The sequence below is a fragment of the Schistocerca gregaria genome, chromosome X (genome assembly GCF_023897955.1).
Source record: "Schistocerca gregaria isolate iqSchGreg1 chromosome X, iqSchGreg1.2, whole genome shotgun sequence".
NCBI classification, from domain to species: domain Eukaryota; kingdom Metazoa; phylum Arthropoda; class Insecta; order Orthoptera; family Acrididae; genus Schistocerca; species Schistocerca gregaria.
This window is the reverse complement of record NC_064931.1, coordinates 76,565,126-76,580,571: the sequence shown is the minus strand read 5'-3', so window position 1 is coordinate 76,580,571 and position 15,446 is coordinate 76,565,126. Positions and strand designations below refer to the sequence as shown.

Sequence of the window (15,446 nt, the reverse complement as noted above, 5' to 3'; positions counted from 1 at the left end):
AAGAATGGACCCGTTCTTGCCCCATACATTGACGATTAACATTATGAGAGCCGTTCTTCAAGAGACAACCATCGTTATAAAAACGACAGTACTCCACATGATTCGCATTCAAATAGTGAACCGTACGACTATTATTGACTTAGGGCGGATGTCACAGAAGAGGTCAACACCTTTTCGGCGGCCGTGTATGGATTTTAGAATATTTCTCACACTCACCCTGACCGAGTGAGGTGGCGCAGTGGTTAGCACACTGGTTCAAACCCGTGTCCGGCCATCCTGATTTAGGTTTCCGTGATTTCCCTAAATCGCTTCAGGCAAATGCCGGGATGGTTCCTTTGAAAGGGCTCAGCCGACTTCCTTCCCCATCCTTTCCTAACCCGACGGAACCGAAGACCTCGCTGCGTGGTCTCCTCCACCAAACCAACCAATCACACTCACCGAAGTAGTTCTGTTTTTCTCCCGCTACAATCACAACTGCTATATAAATGAGACTTCGTACTGAGTCTTGCAGTGCCGGAATGCGACGCTTCAGGCCGTTAACAAGTTGGGACTGTGGTGCTAACGCCGTCTTTATGTTACGAAAACGTTTCCCTCCCTAATCTTCAGTGGGTGGTGATGTTCACTATTAGCTTCCCTCATAACTTGGATACACAGACAGCAGTCGTCCTTACTTTGTTTCTGAGACAGCGTGCAATGTCATCTGCGACGCCGCACATCTGCATTAATATCTCTGCTTCGGCTGTTCCGCACGGACGGTGGTCGCAGCGACAGTGAGTCCGCATTGGGTAATCGCCAAGTGAGCGGCATGACAAGAATGATGAAAATTTATCATTATTGAGGAAATTCATTTTGTAATATGATTATTGATATCTTTACTGTGTCAGAGAAAGATTTTTGAACGATTTGATGAAGACTTCACAATAAGGTAATAATTTTCCCTGCTTTAATTGCGCGCGAGCTGCTGCCTGCACACCATTATAACAATCTGGTCTACAACACAGAACTTTCCCATCTTGTTAATTAGGTAACATTAGCGACAATTCAGGAAAGATTAACTCAATTAGTGCAACCTTTTTGTAAGACACGATGAACCTATATATTTTGTAATATCTTTTCTTTGCAATTCTGGATCATAACGAAGAATACTTTTGTAAAGCGACATTTCTAAATTTGCTAATACATGTTTTAAAGGAATCAGCATTAACGTAATTTATCACGCCATCTTCCATTTTCTAATCTTTGTCATTCACTAGATGAAGTTTCAGAACTGCAGTTTAAAATGCAGACACATTACGTGGACTCATTGCACACAGAGTTCACCGGTAGTAATTTACCACTCAGTAAATGAGACGAGCCTTTTTAGTAGCTTTCAATAGCAGTAGCAGTTTCCAGAGAGCAGTTTCCCGAGCGTTATTCATTGCCACAAGCAAGCCAAAAAGAGAAAAAGAAAAAAAAATATATTTCAGATTTAAACGGACTTCCTTTCATTCAACCCGAAATCAGTAAATGTATTGTCAAATTTCATGTCAGATAAGTAAAGGAGCATGCAACAGAGTGTTACGATTTTTGAAGGGAACTTATGTAGAATCTGGTTTTCTTTATTAGGCGACTCAGTACACCTTCTTGGAAATCACTCAGTCAGATTAACTTCTGTTTCGTTTCGTGGTTTTCAATGGACTTCTCAAACAATCAATGCAAAGAAATTACCAATGCAAAATCAGAAATAGAAACTTAACAATGATAATATTTATTTTTTAAAAGAAACTTTGTGTTCACTCCCCTCCAGCTAATAACTATATTTTGGGGTGAAATTCTGCCTCAATATATCTCATAACCAACACCTAAACCCTAAACAGAAGATACGGCTGTGTCGCTTTCGAGGGAGAGCATAGACTTAATGAACTAACAGAACACATCGACGCAATGAACGAAACGATTATTAGTTTCGTCCCGTCCTCTTCTAAAGAGGTCTTTCCGCAGAAGAAAGTGTGCAAGCAGCTGCTTTATCTTGCAATTTCTAAAAACAAGCATATTTAATTCAATGAGAAACATGTTTAAGCTCTAGCAGCTGGATCCTTGCATGTGCACCTGCTAGTTTGCTCCTTTAAGAACACAAAGTAATGGTACAGAAAAGAGGGGAAAGGGATGAGGAAGATAACCTCGTGTCGTTATTCAACCGTTCTAGGCAAAACGTCTTCCTCTAGAATGGATAAAATTAACGAGGACTGAGAATATACCGTTAATAAGCTTCTTTTTTTTCAAATACAAACGCTATGTGAGAGCGTTTATTGTTAGCGTGTGTATACATATATGGCAAGTTATGTAAATGCTCTGTCAATTTATGTGATCGAGATGTGATATCTACTTGAAGCTTCTTAGGCTATAGCTGTTTGTGAAATTCGCTGATACTAGTTTCAAGGCGGTCAAGAAGCAAGAAGCTAAATTCTACTCTCGCCGAAAGACGTTTAGTGATCTCAAAAACAAGTATAAAGAAGCAATGAACAGTAATTCCAGTGTTCTTTTTCCTACTTCGTGGGTACTGTTTTAGACAGGGAAGGGGATTAAAAGCAAAAAACTGAAGAGTGGAAATTCAAACGTCCCAAGTGCCATTATTTCACAAAACGCGTTTTCAATGCTATTGTGTTCTTGATACTCAGTCGCCTGACCCTGGACTTGTTCCAATTACCAAATAATAGAGAAAATGTTTCAAATAATCATGATGAGATAAGGCACGATGTTTGTGACAAGTACTGCTTCCGCCTGGAGTTTCAAGTGCCACGCGGCAGCCTTTTCTCTGCAAGATTTCCACAGGGTTGTTGAACCAACTTATGCTATGAACTCACTCAATGTAATTCTAATTCATACAACTTACTCATTTGATTTTAAAGATGCTGCTCAAACATTTTTGTCAATGCAGGCGTTTAAGATTTCGAAACGCAGTGTGATCAAAGTATGCCGGCCGTGGTGGCCGAGCGGTTCTAGGCGCTTCAGTCCGGAACCGCGCGACTGCTACGGGGCATGGATGTGTGTGATGTCCTTAGGTTAGTTAGGATTAGGTATTTCTAAGTTCTAGGGGACTGATGACCTAAGATGTTAAGCCCCTTTGTGCTCAGAGCCATTTGAACCATTTTGTGACCAAAGTGACTCGTATTCGTCCATCTGAAATAGTTATTAAAATTTTTCGTTGTGAAATATAAGACTGGAAAAATGTCATTTTATTCGAAACATGAAATACCGTGGCTGATGTGTGCCCTGCAGTACTTCATCTGGAAGATCAGCGATATTTATCAGTTTCCAAACAGCAAGACCTGTTGACGAAACTGCCTTTCTTCCTCAATACGACAGGGAGTTCTACAGTAAACTTTTCAACTACTAATCCCCGAGAACGGAATCGTGTAAGAAACAGAAGTCAATAGTGAGAGATTTTTTCGTGAATTCAATTTTATTATTCTCTCGCAAAAATTTGTTTAAAAGACATGATAAATGATTTTTGTCGACTACTGTACAACTAGTTAAACCATTACTGCTGTATTTCCGTACCTGTATTATCTCAAATAAAACGTAGACCATCAGTATTAATAACACTCGAAATAAAAACTTGCTTATTGTCAGTGGGAACTATCAGTTCCTACAGAGTGGCGCACGAAATGTGTTACCATTTTGTTTTTGAATATAAACTTTATTGTCAATACAATCTGAAAGGAACATATACTACAATGAAGAGCCGTCCACGGAGATTTGTTCTAACTCAGCACATGCTCAATATGCCCACCATTTCGTTTCCTAACTTTATTTAAGGAGGTGGGACCTGGACAAGTTGATTAAACCAGAGGTTGTACAGAGTTTCAGGGACAGCATAAGGGGACAATTGTCACAAATGGGGGAAAGAAATACAGTAGAAGAAGAGTGGGTAGCTCTGAGGGATGAAGTAGTGAAGGCAGCAGAGGATCAAGTAGGTAAAAAGACGAGGGCTAGTAGAAATACTTGGGTAACAGAAGAAATATTGAATTTAATTGATGAAAGGAGAAAATATAAAAATGCAGTAAATGAAGCAGGTAAAAAGGAATACAAACGTCTCAAAAATGAGATCGACAGGAAGTGCAAAATGGCTAAGCAGGGATGGCTAGAGGACAAATGTAAGGATGTAGCGGCATGTCTCACTAGGGGTAAGACAGATACTGCCTACAGGAAAATTAAAGAGACCTTTGGAGAAAAGAGAACCACTTGTATGAATATCAAGAGCTCAGATGGAAACCCAGTCCTAACCAAAGAAGGGAAAGCAGAAAGGTGGAAGGAGTATATAGAAGGTCTATACAAGGGCGACGTACTCGAGGACAATATTCTGGCAATGGAAGAGAATGAGGATGAAGACGAAATGGGAGATACAATACTGCGTGAAGAGTTTGACAGAGCACTGAAAGACCTAAGTCGAAACAAGGCCCCCGGAGTAGACAACATCCCATTAGAACTACTGACGGCCTCGGGAGCGCCAGTCCTGACAAAACTCTACCATCTGGTGAGCAAGATGTATGAGACAGGCGAAATACCCTCAGACGTAAAGAAGAATATAATAATTCCAATCTCAAAGAAGGCAGGTGTTGACAGATGTGAAAATTACCGGACAATCAGTTCAATAAGCCACAGCTGCAAAATACTAACGCGAATTCTTTACAGACGAATGGAAAAACTAGTAGAAGCCGACCTCGGGGAAGATCAGTTTGGATTCCGTAGAAATACTGGAACACGTGAGGCAATACTGACCCTACGACTTATCTTAGAAGAAAGATTAAGGAAAGGCAAACCTACGTTTCTAGCATTTGTAGACTTAGAGAAAGCTTTTGACAATGCTGACTGGAATACTCTCTTTCAAATTCTAAAGGTGGCAGGGGTAAAATACAGGGAGCGAAAGGCTATTTACAATTTGTACAGAAACCAGATGGCAGTTATAAGAGTCGAGGGACATGAAAGGGAAGCAGTGGTTCGGAAGGGAGTAAGACAGGGTTGTAGCCTCTCACCGATGTTATTCAATCTGTATATTGAGCAAGCAGTAAAGGAAACAAAAGAAAAATTCGGAGTAGGTATTAAAATCCATGGAGACGAATTAAAAACTTTGAGGTTCGCCGATGACATTGTAATTCTGTCAGAGACAGCAAAGGACTTGGAAGAGCAGTTGAATGGAATGGACAGTGTCTTGAGAGGAGGATATAAGATGAACATCAACAAAAGCGAAACGAGGATAGTGGAATGTAGTCGAATTAAATCGGGTGATGCTGAGGGTATTAGATTAGGAAATGAGACACTTAAAGCAGCAAAGGTGTTTTGCTATTTGGGGAGCAAAATAACTGATGATGGTCGAAGTAGAGAGGATACAAAATGTAGACTGGCAATGGCAAGGAAAGCTTTTCTGAAGAAGAGAAATTTGTTAACATCGAGTATAGATTTAAGTGTCAGGAAGTCATTTCTGAAAGTATTTGTATGGAGTGTAGCCATGTATGGGAGTGAAACGTGGACGATAAATGGTTTGGACAATAAGAGAATAGAAGCTTTCGAAATGTGGTGCTACAGAAGAATGCTTAAGATTAGATGGGTAGATCACATAACTAATGAGGAGATATTGAATAGAATTGGAGAGAAGAGGAGTTTGTGGCACAACTTGACAAGAAGAAGGGACCGGTTGGTAGGACTTGTTCTGAGGCATCAAGGGATCACAAATTTATCATTGGAGGGCAGTGTGGAGGGTAAAAATCATCGAGGGAGACCAAGAGATGAATACACTAAGCAGGTTCAGAAAGACGTAGGTTGCAGTAAGTACTGGGAGATGAAGAAGCTTGCACAGGATGGAGTAGCATGGAGAGCTGCATCAAACCAGTCTGAGGACTGAAGACCACCACAACAACAACTTCCTTCAAACGAACACTGAAGTTAGTGATTACCCTACGGCACATGTCTTCCGTCATTTCACTGCAAGCTTGAAGAATAAGTCTTCTGAGCTCCGATAAATCACGTGGACGTTTCAGGAAAATCTTTTCCTTTAGGTACCCCCACAGAAAAAAGTCACATGGATTGAGGTCCGGACTATTGGGGGCTAATTTTGTCCGTCATTGAAGCTACCTGGAAACCTGAGTGAAATGATCTGCATGTCGAAATGCTCGTGTAAAAACTGTAACACAGTGTTTGCAGTATGTGGCCTTGCTCCATCTTGCATGAACCACTGCCTGTTGAAGGGCAAGGCAGTAGCAAGAAGCTGTGGAATGAAGCTATTGCTAAGCTTGCTCAAATAACGCTCGCTGTTCACAGTTTCTTCAAAGAAAAAGGGTCCAGTAAGTCCGTGACTGGAAATTGCTGCCCACGCTGTAATCCTCGGAGCATAATGTTGTCGTTCATGAAGCACTTGTGGGTTTTCAGTGGCCCAAAAGTGTACATTTTGTTTGTTAACCACACCGTCTAAATGAAAATCCGCCTCGTCTGAAAACCAAACGTTGTTGAGAGTTTCTACCCTATCCTCCGCCCACTAAGCAAACAGTAGTCTCTGCTGCTAGTGTTCTTCAGTGAGCTTCGGTGCACAGGTCATCATGTATGGGTACATATGGAAGTCACTTTTAAGGATGCGTTGATCGGAGCGTCTGGATATTCCCAGTTGCACTCTTGCCTTTTTACACGATTTCCCCGGACTTCTCTGTACAGCAACTCGTACCGGTTCAGTATTCTCCGGCGAACAAACAGGCTTAGGCCGAGGTCGCTTCGCTTCCAATACTGTTCCTTCCTGTAAAAATTTGTGGTACAATCTGTGGATGGTGTTCTTGCAAGGGACCCATCGTGTGCTAAACTGTTGTCGAAAACGCCTCTGAGTCACAACAAGGCTTTTCGTTTCAGGAAAAAGTAACAATTGCCGATCGTTGCTGTGTCGTCAGTCTTCCATTGTCAGCCATTGCTGCTTACTACTCTCCTAGCGGCAGTACCGTGAATTACACGTCATTTCGTAACTCAGTTGTTTTTCAAAGCTCTGCTGGCACTGCCGTACAGATCCCAACGGGATATCTAATGTGCGTCGTAAATTGTGAAAGAAACAATTGGTAACACATTTCGTACGCCACCCTATAGGTATGATAATTATTTATTTTCTAATTTGTCTCGTAATTTTTTGCAGTGATGAAGTGAGCAGTATAATTCCGTGATATCAGAATACCTCCTTAATTTTTTGGATACAAATAAGTTTTGTACAAAAATATATACATTATTTTCTGATTCTCCCGACAAGTGTAACAACTGACACTTAGAACGTTTGGAGTTTTCACTCCTCATACGGCTATAAGAACACGAGTATCTCAAATGTACGTCTTCTGTTACAGGTTAACCCGAATAAAGGAAGCTTGAAAGAGTCCTAATTGCTGTTGTGTGCCCGCACCACCATTTAATCACGGCGTCCTAGCTGCGAGCTTGGACGCCATTTGCTTTTGTACTATATCAGCTGGACGCACGCTACCTTAGTCGCAGATCACACTGGTCGCCGTGGAGCCCTGTAAATTTGGTAACAGGAAGTAACGTGGTGTGTGTGTGTGTGTGTGTGTGTGTGCCAACCCCTCTTTGGAATGATACGTAGCAGAAGCCGAAACGAGCCAAGGGGGTTGTCACACGGTATGAGCTTGCTGTCTGCTGGGAGCAGTACCCGTTGTGAGAACTGACGAATTAAATGTTGGCTGTCAAAAATGTTCTTTTATTTTGTATATGACACAGTGTATACAGCTATGGAGAACAGTTTTGATTTGACAATGCACAAATGTAAATTGATTGCTGAAGCAATATTGACATAAAACGAGGTTCTTCGTATCAATTGTGAAATATCAACAAAGGCATAAAGGACAGCAGAAGGGCTAGAATTTGGCAACAGGGGAGAAGGGGCTACGGCTGGCTGTTAGCTGCCCTGCACGCCTCCTTGAGACGGAGGCCGTGTATGTTGATGAAGCCGTCGGCGTGCGACGGGTCGAAACCTCCGTGCTCGTCCATCGACGCCAGCCGCTGGTTGTACAGTCCCACCGGAGACCAGCGCGCCACCACCGACACTGCAACATTTCAGTATCTGCAACACATCTGTGCTTCTAGAAGTCTACTACATCTATACAAAATGTTCACCATCGGTCGATGGAAAGTGACGGTGGCTTGCGGCCTCCTAACAGATGATGCCTTCTTTAACTTTGGCTACAACGATGGTCCCGTATGCAGAGTGGTCCATTGATCATGACCGGGCCAAATATCTCACCAAATAAGCGTTAAACGAAAAAACTACAAAGAACGAAACTGGTCTAGCTTGAAGGGGGAAACCAGATGGTGTTATGGTTGGCCAACTAGATGGCGCTACCATAGGTCAAACGGATATCAACTGCATTTTTTAAAAATAGGAACCCCCATTTTTATTACATATTCGTGTAGTACGTAAAGAAATATGAATGTTTTAGTTGGAACACTTTTTCGCTTTGTTATATATGGCAATGTAACAGCCAGAACAGCCAGAAACATGTGGCTCACAAGTTTAGACGAACAGTTGGTAACAGGTAGGTTTTTTAAATTAAAATACAGAACGTAGGTACGTTTGTACATTTTATTTCGGTTGTTCCAATGTGATACACGTACCTTTGTGAACTTATTTCTGAGAACGCATGCTGTCACAGCATGGTTACCTGTAAATACCACATTAATGAAATAAATGCTCAAAATGATGTCAGCCGACCTCAATGCATTGGCAATACGTGTAACGACATTCCTCTCATTAGCGAGTAGTTCGCCTTCCGTAATGTTCGCACATGCGTTGACAATGCTCTGACGCATGTTGTCAGGCGTTGTCGGTGGATCACGATAGCAAAATCCTCCAACTTTCCCCACAGAAAGAAATCCGGCAACGTCAGATCCGGTGAACGTGCGGGCCATGGTATTATGGTGCTTCGACGATCAATCCATCTGTCATGAAATATGCTATTCAATACCGCTTCAACGGCACGCGAGCTATGTGCCGGACATCCATCATGTTGGAAGTACCTCGCCATTCTGTCATGAAGTGAAACAGCTTGTAGAAACATCGGTAGAACATTACGTAGGAAATCAGCATACATTGCACCATTTAGATTGCCATCGATAAAACGGGGGCCAATTATCCTTCCTCCCAGAATGCCGCACCATACATTAACCCGCCAAGGTCGCTGATGTTCCACTTGTCGCAGTCATCTTGGATTTTCCGTTGCTCAATAGTGCATATTATGCCGGTTTACGTTACCGCTGTTGGTGAATGACGCTTCGTCGCTAAATAGAACGCGTGCAAAAAATCTGTCATCGTCCCGTAATTTCTCTTGTGCCCAGTGGCAGAACTGTACACGACGTTAAAGTCGTCGCCATACAATTCCTGGCGCATAGAAATATGGTACGGGTGCAATCGATGTTGATGTAGCATTTTCAACACCGACTGAGATTCGCAACTTTCGCGCAATTTGTCTGCTACTGATGTGCAGATTAGCCGCGACAGCAGCTAAAACTCCTACTGGGGCATCATTTGTTGCAGGTCGTGGCTGACGTTTCACATGAGGCTGAACACTTCCTGTTTCCTTAAGTAATGTAACACACTTGGATGATGTCGTCCAGGATACCGGGCAGCATACATAGCACACGCCCGTTGGGCATTTTGATCACAACAGTCATACATCAACACGATATCGACCTTTTCCGCTATTGGTAAACGATCCATTTTAACACGGGTAGTATATCACGAGGCAAATACCGTCCGCACTGGTGGAATGTTACGCGATACCACGTACTTGTACGTTTGTTACTATTACAGCGTCATCTATCACAAAGCGAAAAAGTGGTCCAACTAAAACATTAATATTTCCTTACGTACTACACTAATATGTAATAAAAAATGGGGGTTCCTATTTTTTAAAAAACGCAGTTGTTATCTGTTTGTAATGAAAAATGGGGGTTCCTATTTAAAAAAAAACGCAGTTGACATCCTTTTGACCTATGGCAGCGCCATCTAGCGGGCCAACCATAGCGCCATCAGGTTTCCCCTTCAAGCTAGACGAGTTTCGTTCTTTGTAGTTTTTTCGTTTGATGCTTATTTCGTGAGATATTTGGACCGGTCACTATCAATGGGCCGCCCTGTATATAGCTAACAGGACAGTGCGATTAGAGCCAGCGGCGTAGATAAGGGTCTGTCTGCGGGACGCGTGTCCGGGCACCGTTTCCGTGGGGACACAGTTTTGAGACAGGCGAAAACAAAAAGGAACAGCAAAGGAAAAGAGGAAGGGGCTGGGTCAAGTAGGATGGGAAAGAACTACAAGAAGGAAAGGAACAAGAACAAAGTGATAATGATGATGAAAAAGAAGACACAGGGTGAATAGAAGAGGAGGAAGAAGAAGAAGAAGAAAAAGGAGGAGGAGGAGGAGGAGGAGGGAGAAATGGATTGGAGTGCACTGAAACGAGAAGGAGTAGAGGTGTATCTCTTTTGGGAATCATGAAGGGAGTAGGACTGGACAAGGAAACGAAAGCGTTATCTGTATATTTTGCATTTGTTTTTATTATTTGTGACGACTTTGCATTGATCGGCTTGAAACAATAAAATAGAAATCACGCGATACTCTTGTGTACAATGTCACTTTGTACTGGTCCGGAACCGTGCGACTGCTACGGTCGCAGATTCGAATCCTGCCTCGGGCATGGATGTGTGTGATGTCCTTAGGTTATTTAGGTTTAAGTAGTTCTAAGTTCTAGGGGACTAATGACCACAGCAGTTGAGTCCCATAGTGCTCAGAGCCATTTTTTGTACTGGTGTTGTTCCATGTTTGGAACTGTACAACAGTGAAAAAGAATTGTTAAAACATATACCCTTTACTTAATTATTAAGCGGTGCTAATCTCAATAAAGGAATAAATTATCTAAGCAAGATGAAACAAAAAGATAGGGATATGCCGGTGGGGCCGGAAGGGGGGGGGGGGAGGGAGAGGAGGAAAGAATCTAAGTTTGTCCTACTTTCGCCAGTGAACGCAGCACGCGGTGGGAAAGGAAGGCATTTCTGTGGAAAGCGCTTTTTTATGATAAGCAGCTTCCGTTTCTACAGATTACTGGTACTCTTCACCCATTTCCACGTAAGAGAATTTGTTGAGGCTGAAGTAGCCCCTTGCTTACAAGTGGTAGACAACACCGGACCAAATATTATACGGAATATACAATAAACAGTTCTTTTCTTTAAGACGTGCCGTTACAAGACATAGCGCCGACTGGCGTGTGCAGAAGATAGTCACTCAACAACTCAAGGAGAAAGTGGACTGCGGCATGCAGTACTAATTAACTTCAGGGTTGGTGAAAATTACCCGCTTAAAATATTTTATACACATACAGGGTGTTAGAAAAAGATACGGCCAAACTTTCAGGAAACATTTCTCACACACAAAGGAAGAAAATATGTTATGTGGACATGTATCCGGAAACGCTTACTTTCCATGTTAGAACTCATTTTATTACTTCTCTTCAAATCACATTAATCATGGAATGGAAACACACAGCAACAGAACGTACCAGCGTGACTTCAAACACTGTTACAGGAAATGTTCAAAATGTCCTCCGTTAGCGAGGATACATGCATCCACCCTCCGTCGCGTGGAATCCCTGATGCGCTGATGCAGCCCTGGAGAATGGCGTATTGTATCACAGCCGTCCACAATACGAGCACGAAGGGTCTCTACATTTGGTACCGGGGTTGCGTAGACAAGAGCTTTCAAATGCCCCGATAAATGAAAATCAAGAGGGTTGAGGTCAGGAGAGAGCGTGGAGGCCATGGAATTGGTCCGCCTCTACCAATCCATCGGTCACCGAATCTGTTGTTGAGAAGCGTACGAACACTTCGACTGAAATGTGCAGGAGCTCCATCGTGCATGAACCACACGTTGTGTCGTACTTTTAAAGGCACATATTCTAGCAGCACAGGTAGAGTATCCCGTATGAAATCATGGCGGTGAATCGAGGAAGTACAGTACATACTGACGAAACTATAATGAGCTCTAACATGGAAATTAAGCGTTTCCGGACACATGTCCACATAACATATTTTCTTTATTTGTGTGTAAGGAATGTTTCCTGAAAGTTTGGCCCTACCTTTTTGTAACACCCTGTATACATGGTCTTCGTAACTCTCGTTACTGTTAATGCTTGTTTCACAATGCTTTTGCCAGTAGCCTGGCTGTAATAATTTGTAGTATTGAATATTAATTTGTTTCAGTGTCCATCATATGGGGCAGAAATTTCGTGTATTTCTGTTAGAAAAAGAAATCAAATCTGACAAAAAGCGCCCAAAAAGTGTTCGTATACGTTTCTCTTTACGATGCAGTGTCGGATCAGTGTGTCCTTCCCAGGTAAGCTGCTCGTTATTACTTTAAGTCAGCTCAAATTTTGGCAGTATACATAGGTAGAAACCATTTTGCAGGAGGTTGCATCACGAGCAGATGCTGAACACCTTGACTTGTGACGATCCTGACTTGAGGGATAAGGACTTTTTATTATTGGGATACTTTACGAGTATTGCATACAAAACCGCTAGAAGCAATCCATAAATTTTCCTATTGTATCTTTCTTTACTTTGCAGACCATCATGCATAAGTATTGAATACTTCATAACAGGAAGGTAGGCTATACTATAACTTACCATTAACGATGAGGTCTAAAGAGAGAGATCGCGGGTTGAGATGGCGAAACGGATTGGTCGTAGCCTTACTGAATGAACTATCCAGAAGTCGCCTGAATTAATTTAGGAGAATCCGTCAAACAATATGAAACTAGCCATACGTGTATTTGACCCATGCAACCTGAACACATGTCTTGCGTAATACCACACTACTACACAGAATAACAAACATTGTGTGTCATCGACACTTCACAGTTATGTTTGCTCCGAATATTTGCTGTAAATGTGAAAGGTGCTGAAGTTTCATGCTTACATTAGCAAATGTTCATGTTTTGTCTTACTAGGGCTATCCGTCGCTCTTTTCATCGTTGTAAAGAAGTTCACACAATAGCGTCTGCGTCCCTCCTTAAAGATGTTTAACTTCACACACGCTGCTGTATCCACTGTAGCTTTGCAGTACGATTTCACCATAATAAAATACACAGATAGAAAAAATCACAACACCAAACCAAGAATTAATCTAGAGTAATGAGGTCTCAGGAATACGTTTGTCTACGCAACATTTTTGAGTGATTAACATTGCCAGATATCGGTGTAACCACAAGAATGTTGAATGCAAGCATTCAAACGTGCATTCATTGTGTTGTACAGATGCCGGATGTCAGTCTGTGGGATGGCGTTCCATACCTGTTACACTAGGTCGGGCAGTACAAGGACGGTTAATGCTGTTTGTGGATGATACTGGAGTTGTCGTGTAGGTCGAGTGTATCTAGCACGCAGACAGGTCAGTTGCAGGCCCTGATATGGCCTCCTCCTGACCAACATGCGGCCATCACTGGCACCGAGGTAGAAACAGTTTTCACCAGGAAACACAACAGACCTCAATCCTGCCCTCCATGAGCTCTCGCTTGATAGCACTGCAGTCGCAAATGTCGGTGCTTTGGGGTCAGTGGGATGCACACTACAGGGCGTCTGGCTCGGAGCTGTCCTTGAGGTAACCGACTCGTAACAGTTCGTTGTGTTAATGTGGTGCCAGCTGCTGCTCAAATTGCTGCTGCAGATCAGCACGATGCGCCAGAGCCATTCGCCGAAAGTGCCGGCCTTCCTTCTCAGTAGTACCGTGACGCCGTCCGAAGCCTGGTCTTCTCGCGACCGAACATTCTCGAGACCACCACTGCCAGCAATCGTGTATAGTGGCTACATTCCTGCCAAGTCTTCCTGCAATATCGAGCAAGGAACATCCAGATTCTCGTAGCCATATTACACAATCTCGTCGAAATTAAGTGAGGTGTCGATAATGGCGTCCTAATCGGCTTAAAGCCATTCTCGACCAACATTAACTCACCATGTCCAATCTCAAAGGTAACTCAATCTCACAACCAGTATAGTGGGATTTAAAGAAAACCTGATTGGCATCCACATAGTGGTGCCACTAGCGCCTACCAATTTTCGTTTATGTCGCACAACTGGTTCTTGCAACTTTTTCCGTTAGTGTGTTTACAGTAAGTCTGAGGTGGGACTGACCGTTGTTAACGAACGTCAAAGGATGTGCTGAGAATAGTCACACATATACAATAAATGTTGGATTGTAGACTTTGCTGGAGATTTTGCCAAAACACTTCCAGTTTTAAGCTCTTGCGCAAACGGTTAAGCATACGTTTTCCACTGTGCTTCACGTAACAGTCGACAATCGACACGCGCTGTTTTCTCGTGAGCACCATTCCGTATTGCATTCAACTGATCATTAATCACGCCTACTCCTCTCATTCACTCAGACATAAAGGCACACCGAAGTACTTGGGACAGAGTGCGTCGGAGATGTGCAGAATTACTAAACAAAGGCTTCCGATATGTCTTCACAAAAGAAGACGAAGTAAATATTCTAGAATTCGAATCGAGAACAGCTGCCAACATTAGTGACGTAGAAGTAAATATCCTCAGAGTAGTGAAGCAACTTAAATCACTCAATAAAAGCAAGTCTTCTGGTCCAGACTGTTTACCAATTAGGTTCCTTTAGGAGTATGCTGATGCATTAGCCTCATACTTAACAATCATATACAACCATTCACTCGACGAAAGACCCGTACCCAAAGACTGGACAGTTGCATAGATCACACTAAAATTCAAGAAAGGTAGTTGGAATAATCCACTAAATTACAGGCCCATATCGTTAACGTCGATATGCAGCAGGATTTTATAACATATATTGTGTTCGAAGATTATGAATTACCTCGAAGAAAACGGTCTATTGACACACAGTCAACGTGGGTTTAGAAAACATCGTTCATGTGAAACACAACTAGCTCTTTAATCACATGAAGTGTTGAGTGTTACTGACAAGGGATTTCGTATCGATTCCATATTTCTGGATTTCCGGAAGGCTTTTGACACTGTACCACACAAGCGACTCGTAGTGAAATTGCGTGCTTACGGATTAGCGTCTCAGTTATGTGACTGGATTTGTGATTTCCTGTCAGGGAGGTAACAGTTCGTAGTAATTGACGGAAAGTATTCGAGTAAAACAGAAGTGATTTCTGGCGTTCCCCAAGGTAGTGTTATAGGCCCTTTGCTGTTCCTTATCTATATAAACGATTCTGGAGATAATATGAGCAGCCATCTTCGGTTGTTTGCAGATGACACTGTCGTTTATCGACTAATAAAGTCATCAGAAGACCAAAACAAACTGAAAAACGATTTAAAAAAGATATCTGAATGGTGCAAAAAGTGGCAATTGATCCTAAACAACGAAAAGTGTGAGGTCATCCACATGAGTGCTAAAAGCAAC

At 42.4% G+C, this 15,446-nt stretch overlaps 1 protein-coding gene across 1 annotated transcript in view; it reads right to left on the bottom strand.

The window, feature by feature from the left end:
• Positions 1–7,693: 7,693 nt before the first annotated feature.
• Positions 7,694–15,446, bottom strand: part of LOC126298883 (argininosuccinate synthase) — a 167,433-nt gene continuing 159,680 nt past the window's right edge. The window contains exon 10 of the mRNA XM_049990416.1: positions 7,694–8,060. Coding sequence (XP_049846373.1) covers positions 7,900–8,060 — 161 coding nt within the window. The 3' untranslated portion in view covers positions 7,694–7,899. The remainder of the gene's footprint in view (positions 8,061–15,446) is intronic.